Here is a 16871-nt window from a genome sequence, read left to right on the forward strand (position 1 = left end):
TGAGCAATGCTTTTCAACAAGAATAAAGCTTCATTCCCATTTCTTGAATATTACATTAAAAAGATATAAAAGATGTTTGTGTGGGACTATGAGTGACAAGGGATCTGCAGGCAAATTTTAAATATATACATATTTTATGTTTTTCAGGTTGAGTGGATTTTATTCTAAATTAGCTTTGAGCAATTGAAGCTATTTTCTACTATAAAAAGCAATGCATTTTAGTTTTTGACTTCATGTTGTTGTTTTTTAAAAAGAGTCAGAAAAACCAAATTATGTGAATATATAATTTGGAGTCCTGAAATATCAGCAGAAGGAACTGAAGAGATGGAATTTTCTTTTTAGCCGTAGGCATTCTGCTTTTCTGTTTTTAGAAGCAAGAAAAACTAGTAGACAGAAACAGTCCTAGGTACATGGACTATATATTTCACACGCGCAATATAAAATATTCAATAAAGTTAAGAAGGTGCCTGGAAACCAACAGGATTCAGTAGACGGAGATAGTGTCAACAACTACAACAGGAAGTACGTACAGGATCGGTTTAAAGTGCTTGGCTATATTTATCAAAAGAAAATTTTTAAAAGATACTTTCTTCTTGCTATTTTTAGTCCACTTTAACAATGAATACCACTTTATATTTTTCAGTAGCTCATGAATTTTTACCTTTGTGTTAATCCTCATGGCTAAGTTGATGAACCTGATTACAAATAAGCACATTTTAAATGAATAGAGATATCATTTAGGAATAATAATAACTAACATTGTCTGTTTGCTAAAGTCAGCTCTCTACAGGCAATTTCTCATTTAATTTTCACAACTATCCTAAGACTCAGCTGCCATTGTCACCTCATCTTACATACAAAAAAGTTTAGATATGTAAAAGGCAGTAAGAGCGTTGCTTAACTACAAAGGTAGAACGTGACAGTCAGGATCTGAACCACTGAAGCTGACTCAAGACCACACCATTCTGAATGGATGGGCTAACTGTATCTCACCTGTTCATGGATATTTTCCAGTATGTCCTTTTTGACAATGGCACCCCACTCCAGTACTCTTGATTGGAAAATCCCATGGATGGAGGAGCCTGTTAGGCTGCAATCCATGGGGTCGCTAAGAGTCGGACTTGGCTGAGCGACTTCACTTTCACTTTTCACTTTCATGCATTGGAGAAGGAAATGGCAACCCACTCCAGTGTTCTTGCCTGGAGAATCCCAGGGACAGGGGAGCCTGGTGGGCTGCTGTCTATGGGGTCGCACAGAGTCGGACGTGACTGAAGTGACTTAGCATAGCATATATGTCATCTTGAATTCTGCCTTAAGTCTTTTCTCATTTTCTCAATTTTATTCAAGCATCATTTAACTTTATAATTATGCAGGTCCACACCTGTCTGAATGATACACTGACTCATACATTTAGTTGAAAGGTTGAAACCAAATTGACTTTTAAAAATACCACAGGAACCTAATTGAAAAATTTCATGAATCATCTTAATGAGAAAATGGCACCAGGATATCAAGTACAGACAACCTCAGACAATTGCTTTTTGAAAAGGGCTAATCAACCACCTATTCACCTTGAATGAAAAATGCCTCTCTAGCAAGACACTGACAACAGTGATTACTGAAGCACTGGATGTGAGAACCATTGCAATGGCTTTTAAAGAATTGTTCCTTATTCTTTTCTTCTGTTTGGAGATGATTTGTCTATTTATTACTGAGGTGACCAGTATTCTTTCCAGTATTGGGTACATTACAAAGTTGACTTTGTTATTTGCTAGTTCTTGCTTTTTTTCTTTCTTTTCTTTTCAGCTGTCATACATTTCCTTCCTTAGTTTGTTCGAAGGTTAGGTTATCTACTGGGGCTTTCCTGGTGGCTCAGATGGTAAAGAATCTGCCTGCAAGGCAGGAAACTCAGGTTCAATCCCTGGGTCGGGAAGATACCCTGGAGGAAGAAATGGCAACCCATTCCAGAATTCTTGCTTGGAGAATTCCATGGACAGAGGAATGTGGCGGGCTACACTCCATGGGGTTGTAAAGCGTCAGACACAACTGAGCAACTAACACTCACTCACTAGGGTATCTGTTACAGTTGTTTGCCCAGAGCCCACAGCTCAAACCCACAATTGAAGGTATGTTCTGTGGGTCTTTTAAACCCCTTTTTACCGAAATCCCTTCTGCCTTGTGAAATTTAAACGTTATAACATATTGCTATGATTTATTCTTTATAAATTTACATTCTGCTTTAGTTATAAACTTAACTTCATACATTTTCTAAAAAGTGAACCCAGTTGGCATTTTTTTGTTAAGTAGGGTCCCTAAGTCACATAGTCAATACTCAAGTGGTCAGTTCAGACCGTCCATCAAAACTGCTCTCTGGACATCAAGTTCTCCTAAGGCCTTAATGCTGTGCTGTTGCCATACACCTTGGGTGTCATGAGCAGCACACTTACCACCTGAGCCTTCTTTTCTCTTGTTTTTTTTTTCTAACACAGAAACCATTTTCTCCATTAGTGTTTTGAGAAACTCAAAGTCCACTCCCAAGTAGCATAAAATATTATTCTTTTGTTTTTTTACCATCCTGGATCTCACCAAACCTACAGACACCCCTGTACAGTGGCCCCAGTGTCCACATTTCAGGGAAGGACTGGCTACATAATTTTTGGAGCCTCGTGCAAAATGAAAATGCAGGGCTCTTTGTTCAACAAAGCAGAAAAAAGGGCTAAGGTATTAAAATATAAAGCTTTTTCTTCCTTCCATAGTCTCTCAGAATGTCATGATGTTTTTAATTGGCTATTTAATGTCATCTTAAGTAAATAAAAATTTTAAATTTTAAGTTATTTGCATGACTCTTACCATTCACCTTTATATTATGCAGTGCCTGTTTAAGGTGCAAATATCAGAGCATTTACCTTCTATGTGAAATCACTGAAATAATACAACTCATATTTAATGGTACAGCTTCTGAGAATGCTTCTGAGGCATCGCGAGTCAGACTCAGGAAGGCTGGGAGGAGGAAGAGAAGCTTCATCCAGCATCAAGCAAGCCAAGGGCATACTCCTTCCAGTACGGGGATGCTTCCAAGGTGAGTGCGCACCTCACAGGTGTCCTGGGCCCCCATCCTGTGACTCAGGGTACACGCGCACCTGCTCATGCTGGCTTCTGGAAAGATGCACCAGGCTTTAGCTCGGGGAGCACCTTGGAGAAGTTCAGACAGTTATTTCTTCTTCCTATAGGCGTGGTACCCCAACCCATAGTGGATAAGCCACCCTCAGAGTATTGAGATGTCAAAATTAAAAAGTTCCCAGTTCATCTAATCAAGCCATGCCCTTTGGCTGGCTGCCCGCTGAGGCACCATGGCACCACTAGTCCAGGGCATGATGGTCTCCACCATACTCTGCCCCAAGGCTCTGACTGGTGTGGGTGCCTTTCCCCATTCCTACCCATACCTACACACAGACCCCTGCCAAGGCACTGGATTCTGGAGGCAGTTGCTGCTCAGGGTGGGGAGGGTGAAGCTGGGCAAAGGAGAGGGTGGCCAAGAACCCATCCTGGGGAGTGGGAAGGAGGACTGGGTGTGAGCAGAGGCTCTAAGCCCCTGCACAAGCTCCAACGTCTCACTGACTTCATTCACAAAACAAAAATCCAAAGGTAACATTATTAATTTCAAGATGGTGACTGCAGGGCTAAGCATTTTATATAAATTTACTTTCTATGAATTATCTCATCTCATCCTTATAACATGGGGCAGATACAATTTTTAGCTCTAATTTAAGAGATAAGGAACCTGATATAGGAAAGGCAACCTGTCTAAGACCAGGAAATGAAAGAATGGTCTACTGTGATCAGAGTTTATGATGATAGTGTATGATCGTTTAATACTAGGAAGCCTATAAAGCAGATATATTGCATGTGGAGATCAAACTGGAAAAATGTTTAATTATCTCAGTTGAAGCTGAAAGGCATTTGAGATGATTCAACACTCATTCCTTTTTTCAAACTCATCCAAAATAAGGAAATAAAGGATAGTTTAACATGATAAACTATTTGTCTCAGATTGACAGGAAAATATTACGCTTAATTTGAAACATTAGATATAATCCTATTGAAACAGGAAATCAAAAGATTCCTGCTATTGCTATTAGTATTTTACATTCTTCTGAAAGCTATACTCAATGCAATAATAAAGGAAATAGAAATATGAGCAGTAAGATAGGAATGGCAAAGACAGTTACTATCATTTGCATATAATATGACTGACCAACAGAAAACTCAAGAGAATCAATAGAAAAAAAAAAAATGTCAGAACTAGTAGGAGTTAAGTGGCTGAATAAATCAAATTGCTTTCCCATATACCAACAGTAATCAGATAGAAAATCTAATGGGAAAAATTCCAACTCTTAAAAGCAACTGTAAGTATGCAGTAATCTAGAAACTAGTAATCTAGATCCCTAAGTATGCAGGATCTAGAAAAGACCTTCTAAGTATGACTTAGATAGCAAAAGCCATAAATCTTGAGAATAAATAACTGAAATAATTGTTCCTGGGTGGGACAAATGTATTGTAAAGGCATTGTAATGTTCCCAGGTCTCAGGAAGTCCTGAGAACCAAGAGAGCTGAGGGTTTAGTTCTAGTCCAAAGGCTGGCAGGCTCAAGAGCCAGTGTTTCAGGTCCAAGGGAGGCAGGCAGGAGGAATTCTGTCTTACTTGGAGGAGAATCAGCCTTTTTGTTTTATTCAGACCCTTGACTGCTTGGATGATGCCCACTCACACTAGAGAAGCAATCTGCTTTACTCAGTCTACTGATTTAAATGTTCAGTTCAGTTCAGTTCAGTTCAGTCGTTCAGTTGTGTCCGACTCTTTGCGACCCCATGAACCGCAGCATGCCAGGCCTCCTGTTTATCACCAACTCCCGGAGTTCACCCAAACCCACGTCCATCGAGTTGATGATGCCATCCAACCATCTCATCCTCTGTCCTCACCTTCTCTTCCTGGCCTCAATCTTTCCCAGCATCAGGGTCTTTTCCAATGAGTCAGCTCTTCGTATCAGGTGGCCAAAGTATCGGACTTTCAGCTTCAACATCAATCTCATGCAAAAAAAACACTCTCCCAGAAACACCCAGAATACTGTTCGACCAAGTATCTGGGTACTCCATGACGCAGTCAAGATGAAACCAAAAAAATTAACATTACACCTCTATAAGCTGAGTTTTCTGTTGGTCAGTCATGTTATATGCAAATGATAGTAACTGTCTTTGCCATTCCTGTATTATTGTTCATATTTCTATTTCCTTTATTATTGCATTGACTATAACTTTCAGAAGAATGTGAAATACTAATAGTGATAGCAGGAACCTTTTGATTGCCTCAGTAACTTCTCCTTTTTGTGTATCAGTTTGGATAGTCTGTATTTCTCTGCCTTCATGTTTACTCATCCTTTCTTTCTCTGTCTCAAATCTTCTATTATGTCCATGTGATGAATTTTTATTGTAAATGTTATCTATTTCAATCTTGGAGTTTCCATTTGGTTATTTTTCATAGTTTTAACTTTACTGTATGTAATTCCCACTTCTCTCATTATGTTCATCCTTTCCTTTAAACCTTTTAAATACGTTGGGTTCGCCAAAAATTTTGTTTGGGTTTTTCCATAACATCTTACAGAAAACCCAATACTTATATGAAATTTTTTAAAGTTCGTATCTACTAACTCAAACATTTGTTTCCATTGACTGCTTTTTCCCCTGGTTAAGGGTCACATTTTCTTGCTTAGGATATATGCTTGTTCACTTTACAGCAGATATTATGGATATTTTTTCTTTTACTTTTTTGTTTTTGTGAGTGTTTGTACTGTCTTTTTTTTTTTAATATTTGCTAATTTATTTCTGGCTGTGCTGGGTCTTTGTTGCTGCACACAGGCTTTCTCTAGTTGTGGCGACCAGAGGCTACTCTTCAATGGGGTGCACGGGGCTTCTCACTGCAGTGGTTTCTCTTGTTGCAGCATTGGCTCCGGGTACGTGGTCTTCAGGAGATGCACTTGGGTTCAGTGGTTGTGGCTCACAGGCTCTAGAGTGCTGGCTGAGTAGTTATGGTGCATGTGCTTAGTTGCTCCGTGGCATGTGGGATCTTCGAGACCAGGAATCAAATCTATGTTCCCTGCACTGGCAAGCGGATTCTTAATCAGTAGACCATCGGGGAAGTCCTGTTGTGGATATTTTTGAAAATACAGATTTTTGCTATTTTCCTTTAAAGAGTACTGAATTTTGTTTTGGTGGGTAGTTACTATACTGGCAGATCAGCTTGCTCCTATTGAGTATTAATTTTAGGTTTTATTATGGTCTAGAGTAGTCTTACTCCTAAGGCATGTCCTTACTTTCATTCTTGGGTTGTTTGGTGAGGATTTTACACGCTTGATGATTTAAATTCCAGTGTCTCCCAGCCCTGTGTGACCTCCAGGAGCTGTTTTCTCATCTCATTTCTTCCATCTTCTGTTTTCTGTTTGGGCTTCATTTCTCTCTGTTGCAATTTGGAAAGTGCTTCTAGGCAGCAAGCCAGAGTGAATGTAGAGGTCGCTGCATGAATGTCCTTCCTATCAAGGATCAAAGCCTTGAAGTATTTGTTGCACAATGCTATAGTTTCTGCTGCTGCTGCTGCTAAGTCGCTTCAGTCGTGTCCGACTCTGTGCGACCCCATAGACAGCAGCCCACCAGGCTCCCTCGTCCCTGGGATTCTCCAGGCAAGAACACTGGAGTGGGTTGCCATTTCCTTCTCCAATGCATGAAAGTGCAAACTGAAAGTGAAGTCACTTAGTCGTGTCTGACTCTTCTCGACTCCATGGACTGCAGCCCACCAGGCTTCTCCGTCCATGGGATTTTCCAGGCAAGAGTACTGGAGTGGGGTGCCATTGCCTTCTCCGATAGTTTCTGACAGAACACTAACTCTAATACCAGTTAGTCACAACTGGACCCACAACTCTTGATTGAGTTTTTGATTTAATGCCTGCAGGTTCCCTATCATTCTAGTTTCAAGCACCTATGAACTTTGTTGCTCTGGCCTGAGATCCTCACCTATGTTCCTGGTTATTTCCAGGGAGTCCAATTTAGGCTACGAGCTACCTTAATCTACCTAGTTAATTGGGGCTTGGCTCATGGATTATTTAAAATTTTCCTTTTACTTTTTGGGGGGAGGGGAGTCTAGCTATCGTGGAGGAAAAGTTAACTTCTGAGTCTCTTAAAATATTAGGGAGCAAAAACCCAAGCATTAACATTATAATCAGAAAAATAACAGAAAAGGACAACAGGTATCTGTATGAATTAGTAATGTACATATTTATGTGGTAATTAATCACTATGAGAAATTGAGTTATTAGTATAATCTACTCAGCATTTTGTGCTGCTTAATTTATTTCTCAAGTTCAGATACTAGCTAAAGGACACTTTCCATAGACTTGAATCTTTGTAAATTTTAGGAAAACATATTTAAGTTGACAAATGAAGACTGACATTTGGCCATGCTTTAATAGGCTGAACACCAAGCAAATCCTATTCCTTTATTTGTTCATTTTGCAATAAGTCTTGACATCACCTTCTCCACTTTCTTAAATTTGCTTACTTAGCAGGGCACAATGCAGTTCTGATGTGCAATCTGATTTCAAAAGAATCTTTGAGACAGCTAATCTTCTGTACACTCACTGTAATTAAATATTACAGCACAAATGGTACATAAGATACTCACCTTCTTGAGAACCTCTTAGCACCAAAGAGCAACGACATAAAAAAAAGTATAGATTTTCAGCGTGTTTTTTGGGTAGATTTTTCAGCTTGAACTTTTAACTCTTATAGCACCTAGAGCTTACAAGGAATAAAGCATTATATACCATGGATTAGAAATATTTTTATTAGTTGTCTTTCCTTCTGTCCTAAACTCTCATTTTACCACATTTTAAAATCTGCTAGAAGATGAATCTCCTCAACTGTCAAGCTGCCTGCTCCATCCTTGAAAATATGCAATAGGAAATGCTGTACTGAATTAGACTAGTGGTCCAGTTCAGTTCTTTGTCTCTTCGGTAAACATCACCAAAATACATTTTGTAAGACAGTATGGCTGCTATCTTTAACTTTCAAATCCAATAACTGATATCCACTGGCTTTCCTTTATCAATTAATGTCTTTCTCATCCCTGCCATCCAAGCTTAAATATGTGGTGGTTCCATAAGTCCACAATCACCATTATACTTTAATTTTTCTTAAAACTGTTATTATCTGGTTCAAGAAGAGGTAACTTAACTCTGGATTTGGTAAATAAATCCATCTAGCACATGACTTTCATGATTTAGTTTCATTTTTTTCCAGACTGAGGTCCTAAGTTTTTAAAATATGCTTTTCTCAAAAAAGTAAACAAAGACATGGTGAAAACATTCAAACGCTCAATAACAGCTCATTAAATATATGAGCTTATGGCTCCCTTCATTAAATATACCTATGGCTCCATCTTCAAAGGGCCTTCTGAAAAAAACAGTAGCTAGGCTGTGGACTACCCAGTAGGAGAAATCTGACCAGGCAAAGAGAAAAAGACCTAGCAATACTGATAGTCAAGGTGCCTCACCTGAAATGGCCCTGCCAAAACAGCAGTGAGCAGAACCCATCAACCAAAACTCATTCCGTGCACACAGCTTCCAATTTGTTTTAAAATACAAACATACAGCAAAAGAAGACCAGAGATTTGAGAAAAACCTTTAATATGAGACACCCAAAACACAAACAGGATAACGGAATGAGGCAATGAAGAGAGAAGAAAACTTCAAAGAAACAAATTAAATAACCAAAGAGAATAAAAGCTAGGAATATACAAAACATGAACAGCAGACAATAAAAAGTAAATTCAGAGAAAAAAAGTTTTCCTATACATACATACTTATGATACGGATGAATTTACAAATTAGGTACAGAAACTAATAATAAAATAGAACAACTGTAACAATATACTATGATTAACAGTTACATGAACATAGCCTCTCTCTCTCTCTCTCAAAATATCTTCTTATACAAATTAAATGACTTTCCCATCTTAATTGGGTACTTACCATGCTCTGTAACTTTTGCAGCTTGAGGTGTGACAGTAAAACTGACATGAATTTCTTTTTCCTTCTTCACAATTTCAGGAAAGGAAGATTTGTTCTTAGAATGGTAGATCTTAGCAACCTCAGCAAATGATTTGTATTCTTTTCCTTATTAAGTTGAAAACTTTCACCTCACTTAAAAGAAGCACTGTACAGCTTCTTGGGCTTCCCTAGTGGCTCAGATGGTAAAGAGTCTGCCTGCAGTGCAGGAGACCTGAGTTTAATCCCTGGGTTGGGAAGATCCTCTGGAGAAGGAAATGGCAACCCACTCCAGTACTCTTGCCTGGAGAATCCTATGGACAGAGGAGGCTATACAGTTCATAGGGTTGCAAAGAGTTGGACGCGACTGAGCGAATAATACATTCATGTTCATGGCTTCTCCTTAACATATCCAAATTGCCAGCATCACTCATCTTGTGCTTTGGGGCCATTATTAAGTAAAACAATGGTCACTTGAACTTAAGCACCATGATACTATGACAATCGATCTGATAACTAACAGGCAAGAGATGCTGACCAAAGGGCTGATTCACAACTCAAGAAGGACACAGTGGGATTTCATCCTGCTACTATGAATGGCATACAGTTTAAAACTTATGGATTATTTATTTCTGGAATTCTCATTTAATATTTTTGGACCCAAGTTGACCACAGGTAACTGAAATCACAGAACGTGAAGCCCTGGATAAAGGAGGACTACTGCAGTTTATTTTGGGAACTGGTAGATTTCTAGGAGTTGTCTTGGTAAGATGATGCCTACAAGATACCAACACTAATCAAAAGGGCTGCTGTAGTGCTGGTATTGGAGAAGGCAATGGCAGCCCACTCTAGTACTCTCGCCTGGAAAATCCCATGGATGGAGGAGCCTGGTAGGCTGCAGTCCATGGGATCACTAAGAGTTGGACACGACTGGGTGACTTTACTTTTACTTTTCATTTCCATGCATTGGAGAAGGAAATGGCAACCCACTCCAGTGTTCTTGCCTGGAGAATCCCAGGGACGGCGGAGCTTGGTGGGCTGCCGTCTATGGGGTCACACAGAGTCGGACACGACTGAAGCGACTTAGCAGCAGCAGCAGCAGCAGCCGTGTTGGTATAATTATTTTAAGCCATTTAAATGGCCTACCTACAAAGCAAAGTTGATATTCCATTCACACGTAAACTTTCTGAAAGTTTTCCAGTACCGATGATAATTCTATAATGTATGACTCCTATTAGGCACTTTGAGAGGTTTTATGGCTCTGTGATTTATTTACTTATGGAAGTGTTGATGAGATTAATTTCTTGGCCTGTACTGATATAGCAGACGGCATAAGATCAATGGAGGTTTGGTAACCAGCAAAGATTTTCAAGGTTTATATGTGACATTTTTCAGAAAGACGTTATTTAGTTCACAAATATACATAGAAGCAAAGTACTACATTTCTTGATTTGAGAGCAAGTATATTTATTTTATGATAACATAAGAATGTAAGACAGGTCACTTTACAGTTATTTTTTATAATAAGAACAACAGACTACAACTTAAGTTAAATGAAATTCTTAGTATGAAACGATTTTTAGCAGACCATTAACCTTTTATCATAGTCTCCTGTAAACAGTATGATACTAAAATTTTATGAATAGCTTCATCTTTCCAAAGAATAATTTGCAGAAGATACTGAGAACTGCATACATGTACTTAGTACAGTACTATTTTCAAAGCATTTAAAATTTCTTAAATTGATGTAAACAATAGTCCAGTGAGATATTTTTACCTCCCATTTTATAGATGATAAAGTTCAAGAGTGATAACATGCAGAATCACCATAGTTTACTACTCTTTCCCATTTCAATTGATCAGAATACTTTATTTATTTGCAGTTTAATATTATGCTGCAGTTTTAGATGAATATCATTGTGATAAGCAATAATGAGTAAAGTTTGCACAGGTAGTATTCCTTGGGAGAATGGCAGAATTATTAATAATCATTAATAATCTTAATGAGCTAATTCAGTTTTAATCTTTATTGATAGGACTGTTCTAAATATCAATTTTTCCATGTATGCAAGGTAACTTAGGTTATAATCAAAGATAAAAATAAGTTGCATTATTTCCATTATTATAATTTTCCATTAGTTCCATAAATTCTTTGCATATTTTCCATTATTTCTCCATTATTTTAGATAGTAAATAATATTGAGGACATTCAGTGTAAGGTAAAATAAAGCTGGGCATGTTAAATGAGAAGGTATTTTCATGTAGTCAATCACAACCTTCAAAGCAGGTGAAATTAAATTATACTATATGAAATCCTAACACTTATGAGTCATATATTTCTATATCAATATAATAAATAAGTCAGATAAAGAATATAAAAAGTCTACCAAATGCACTGTCAATGCTAACAGCGTTTTCTTGGAAATAATAATAATACTTTTATAAATAGGCTGATGCAGAACTATCAATTTCACATTTAATAACGTACAAAACCAAAGTCAGTATTTCTTATTTTCCTGTGCAAAGCAAGGTAATAGTTGGAGTGTGTGCAATTTATATTTAATACATTCTAGAAAAGAAGATAAATTAACCTATCTTCCACATACAGTATATAAATTAAATCCATTGTTCTATTTTTGTATAGTATCCTTTTATAAACTACACTCTTTAAATTGAACAGATTTCCAATAAATAGTATTGAGTTATTTTCTCCATGTGAATATTGAATTTTGTTGTTTTTCAAAAGAAAGTTTTTCTTTTATTTTTAAAGACATTTAAAAATAATGAATTATATTTAAATTATTCATCATTACTGCCTGTTGGGCTCACTATTCCATGTGGTCCTTTCACAAGAAACAAAACATTAACTTCTACCTAATATATACATCAGTCTTCTAAACCATTTTATATTAGTCTTTATAGTATTCATTTTGACACTACAGACATATAATAACAATATGCAATAAGTTACAGTGCCATAAGATACTAATTTTATTAGTGTTATTAACATGTACCATCTGCTGTCGGAGCTGCACCCTGTTTAAAACAATAATGGCAATAACAGTGACTACTGCTACAAGAACTACCACTGTTTCCACCATCAATGTATGACTTTTTGAGAAAAAAAGATCTACATTTTAAATTTGTTCACTGTACACATAAAAGAATACCAGATATTCTGTTGACCTTGGTAAATGAACAAAAACTTAAAAAAAAACTTTATATGATTCAAACAATAATGCTAATTAAGTACTTTTAAAAGTTAAAAGTACAATGTAAACCATCATATTGTACAGTAGCTTAATTTCTACTTGTGTTTCAAAATTATTTCAGTGTAATTAAAAACCTGGTAAGTAATGGAGATCTATTAATGATTCTAAGGGCCCTAAGATAAATCTCAAGGAATATTCACTTTCTGAAAATAAGTTCACAGTCCAAAACCAAAGGGAATATGTTGCTGTTCATTTTTAAGTTATCTAGATCCCAGGAGTCATACATTATTCAAAAATGAGACAAATTTCTAATAAATTAAAAAAACATTTAAAGTACATTCTTATATAGTCACTGGAAGAATCTATACATTTATGAAGGGAATGAAAAAGTGCAGAGTTCAGTAAGTCAACACAGAAGCTCAACATAACACGCAACGTCTGTAATTAGTAAGAAGATGCATCTTATGTGTCTTATGTTCAAGAATTCAGTTCAAATTATATAATTAAAAATTATAATTAGTATTTCACCTTTTCCTTCATTTCTACGAGTTCTGATTTCAGGTTTGCTTCCGCCCTCTGAAATGTTTGCTTCTTGCATTTTCAAGTAGATAATAATCCTTTAAACTCTGCTGTAGCAGTATCTAATTAAAAAAATATGTAATAACATAAAAGTAACATTTATTTAGGATGAAATTCGGACATGATGGCATTGATCAGTTATTATAATAATGACAAGAAACAGTAAGGGGCATAATAAAAACACCCAACAGATAATATAAGAATCAGACTTATAAACTATTTCCTTTAACTTAAAAGTTGAATGTTTTACTAACTTATCTAATCCTCAATCTTACAAAGTTCTAGAATCTATGTAGTCATTTTTAGCTATGGTTCTATATTCTACTACACAGAATCAATGATGTTAATGGGACATTATTTTAAGTTGGTTAGATACACTATCTATAGGAACATATAAATAGTACAATCCTACTGCTTTTTAAAAAAGTGTTTAGTTTAAGTTTTTATAGTAAGGGCGATATAAAGTTCCCAGAGATTAGGAAGACCTGACTTCTGTTAGCTCAATCATGACAGTTACCACCTTAGCTAAGTAAATAAGATTGGTGGTGCTGCTGCTGCTAAGTCGCTTCAGTTGTGTCCGACTCTGTGCGACCCCATAGACTGCAGCCCACCAGGCTCCCCAGTCCCTGGGATTCTCCAAGCAAGAATACTGGAGTGGGTTGCCATTTCCTTCTCCAATACACGAAAGTGAAAAGTGAAAGTGAAGTCGCTCAGTCGTGTCCGACTCTTAGCGACCCCATGGACTGCAGCCTACCAAGCTCCTCTGTCCATGGCATTTTCCAGGCAAGAGTACTGGAGTGGGGTGCCATTGCCTTCTCCGAAGTAAATAAGCCTACTTATCACTAAACATTTTAGACCAGCAATCCCCTAATTGAGTTCCATAAAACATTAGGCTTCAAAGCTTTGCGAAATATCGAATACTGCTGTTTTCTTTCGAGAAGGCAATGGCACCCCACTCCAGTACTCTTGCCTGGAAAATCCCATGGACGGAGGAGCCTGGTAGGCTGCAGTCCATGGGGCTGCTAAGAGTTGGGAATGACTGAGCGACTTCACTTTCACTTTTCACTTTCATGCATTGGAGAAGGAAATGGCAACCCACTCCAGTGTTCTTGCCTGGAGAATCCCAGGGATGGCGGAGCCTGGTGGGTTGCCGTCTATGGGGTCACACAGAGTCGGACACGACTGAAGCGACTTAGCAGCAGCAGCAGCTGTTTTCTTTTAGGGAGACAAATCAATAGTGGCATGTTAAGATCTTAGTCCTATTTAAGTAATGTATTTAATCATGTTTATTATGATTGTTTATGTTTCTCATAGTTATTTCTAAATAGCTTTTGGTCTTTTAAGTAACATATACTGATATTCTATGCATATGGACCTCATTGGTAATGATGCTATAGACAAATACAAATGCTTTAAGCTTAAGAAAAATAGGAAAAAACAGATATTTGCAAGCATGTAAACGAGCAACACTTTCATTTCCGAGAACTAATCAGCACTCACAACTGACCAAAATTTTATAGTTGACTTTTTAAAGAAAAAAGAAAAAAACTGAAAGAAAAAAGGAAAACCAAATGAGAGATTTGGAGAAACCAAATGGAGATCATCAGCAAGTTTAAGGTATTTCTTTGGGTTGATACAAACTGAACAAATCTCCTGTATCTTTCTCAACTATTTCATTCTCTGGTGATAGTGCAGTAAATAATAGCTAAAATGGTTTCGTCATCACATAGAATGAGGTTCAAATCCTGTTTTGCAGCTGAGTAGCAAGTTATCTTGGGTAACTGACTCACCAAGTCTCTCTTTTCTCTGCTGTTAAATGGGATTTCTGTCTGTAAGGATGAAATGAGATACTGCATGTAGAAGAACACCTAGAATAGCACCAGGCACCCAAAATAACTCAACAAAAATCAGTTGTTATTATTGTAGCAGATGTTTGGACTCATGATTCTAAAAAACAGTAAAAGATATCCCTTAGAGGCTGATGATCCTTGATTTTACAAATACAATCTGGATTCATTCTACTGTACCTGCTCAGATACAAAACTGCAGGTTAAACAGAAAACTTTTCAGTCAAGACACTCCATGAGAATTTCAGCTGGATGGGTATTCCAGTTCATTTTTAGATCACAACTTAATAGTGGCAAACTAATGCTTTGTTATAACAACTATTCTTGAATTATAGTCCAAAATGAAATCCTTAAAAGACTGACTCTGAAAGTGAGTCAGTGACCTAAGATTTAAAAAGAAATTATAATTCCATTTGTTTTAGCTATTACCTAAATGTTATAATAGAAAAATAAATGACCCCTTTCTTTTATTGTTACTGAGCAAATTTTGACAAATAGAGGTGCTAACATACTTATCTGCTATGAAGTTCCTTCTTCAGACAGGATTTGAAAGTGGGATACTTCTGAACTGTTTTATAACCCTGTAGAACAGAGGATTAAAAGTAAAGTATAAATAAAATATGGGGTCATAGATATGCAATAAATAAAGCAAAAATAAAAATGCATAACACCTGATAGAGGAAGACAGTGCTAGGGGTTTATAGCATATACATAATTTATGTGTTAATTTGATCTTGCTACTCTAAAATATTTGAGGAAAAAAATGATTTTCACTTGACTTGTGCCACCAATGCGAATGTTAACAACTAACCACTAGGTGGCAGTTAAATACACAGTATCTTTATCAAGGCAGTTTGGACGAAAACATTGTCTATGATGAATCTTGATTTTTTGTACATATATTTTTTTCTCTTTTTAAATGTATAATACTCAGAGATATTCTTACCAAAGAAGGAAGACTGAATATTCTAGCTGAATAGAAAACAGTTTTTTTTTTCTTTTTCTATTTGTGGCATCATTTCACTCTTTAAAATATATTTTTGAGATAAAAATCATTGAATTTCTTGAAATTATTTCACAGTGTGAGATGTGAACAGGAACAAACAGTTCAACAAACAAAAAAACACTTTTTACCTATTTTCCATATAAAAAGTACTGAATATGCAGTGACTTAAGAACCTCATGTTGCCTAGTGGAAATCTGCATCATATAAAATAAGAAATGGTGATATTTCTTTGTATATTAACAAGTCTTAAACAGCCAGTGTTCAGACTGAAGTAATAAAAATGTTTGGCAACACTTCCCCCCTCCCACCCCAAACTGGGATAAATACATTAAACTAATTGAATATGAAAACAAGTTTTTGAAATTTAAACTTATTTTGTATTTTAAAAAGTATGACCTTTTATCACCTCAAATTATTTTTGAAAGTAGGTAGGACTTTATGTTTTACTTTTCAAATATATAACATTTCATGTTTATATGCTTAAATATTCATATAAACTATTTCTGAAACTTAGATGGATTTTTTTTTTTCCCCCAGTTTTTAAAAGGAGAGCAATAGGCTTGAAATGTATAGGTTTACCCGGAATCCTCTATGGAGTCTGTCTTTCATAATTCCAATAAATTCTTTATAGCTTAATTGATCATCTTTGTCAACATCAAAAATCTTGAAGACTGTGTTCACTAAATGTGGTGAAAGTTTGAGGCCAGTGGCTACATAGACAGCACGCTTAAATTCATCTAGATAAATGACACAGAAAAGGGGTAAACCATTAATATTATTTTTATAATATGTGTTAGTTATCAACAAAGTTACAATGGAAGTTTTTTTTCCCCCCATAAACGTGGGTCATGATCTTATGTTAATGCAACTCTTTTCATTAATCATCCTATCTTTCAGAGAGCAAAAAATTTTTGTGGTTTTGGTTAAAAGGGCCTGGTATCAACCACAGACACTTTAGAGGTTATTAAAGTGAATAAGTTCTCAAGGAACTTACATTTCAGATGGGAGATGAGACACCTGCCCAAATAATCACTGCACAGGATCATGCAAAAAGCAGCAACAGAGCACCATGGAAATTTGGAAATATATGGTGAGTGTCCTGTAGTGTGGAGCCGGGGAAGGATAGAGAAGAGAGCCATC

General features: G+C 36.5%; 1 protein-coding gene across 1 annotated transcript in view; it reads right to left on the minus strand.

Moving 5' to 3' along the window:
- Positions 1-10533: 10533 nt before the first annotated feature.
- The window catches only part of MICU3 (mitochondrial calcium uptake family, member 3), a 75346-nt gene continuing 69008 nt past the window's right edge, over positions 10534-16871 (minus strand). The window contains exons 14-16 of the mRNA XM_010858398.1: positions 16311-16468; positions 15238-15306; positions 10534-12940 (exon numbers count right to left, since the gene is read on the minus strand). Coding sequence (XP_010856700.1) covers positions 15238-15306; positions 16311-16468 — 227 coding nt within the window. The 3' untranslated portion in view covers positions 10534-12940. The remainder of the gene's footprint in view (positions 12941-15237; positions 15307-16310; positions 16469-16871) is intronic.

Source organism: Bison bison, unplaced genomic scaffold (genome assembly GCF_000754665.1).
Source record: "Bison bison bison isolate TAMUID 2011002044 unplaced genomic scaffold, Bison_UMD1.0 scf7180017864386, whole genome shotgun sequence".
In the NCBI taxonomy this organism is placed as follows: domain Eukaryota; kingdom Metazoa; phylum Chordata; class Mammalia; order Artiodactyla; family Bovidae; genus Bison; species Bison bison.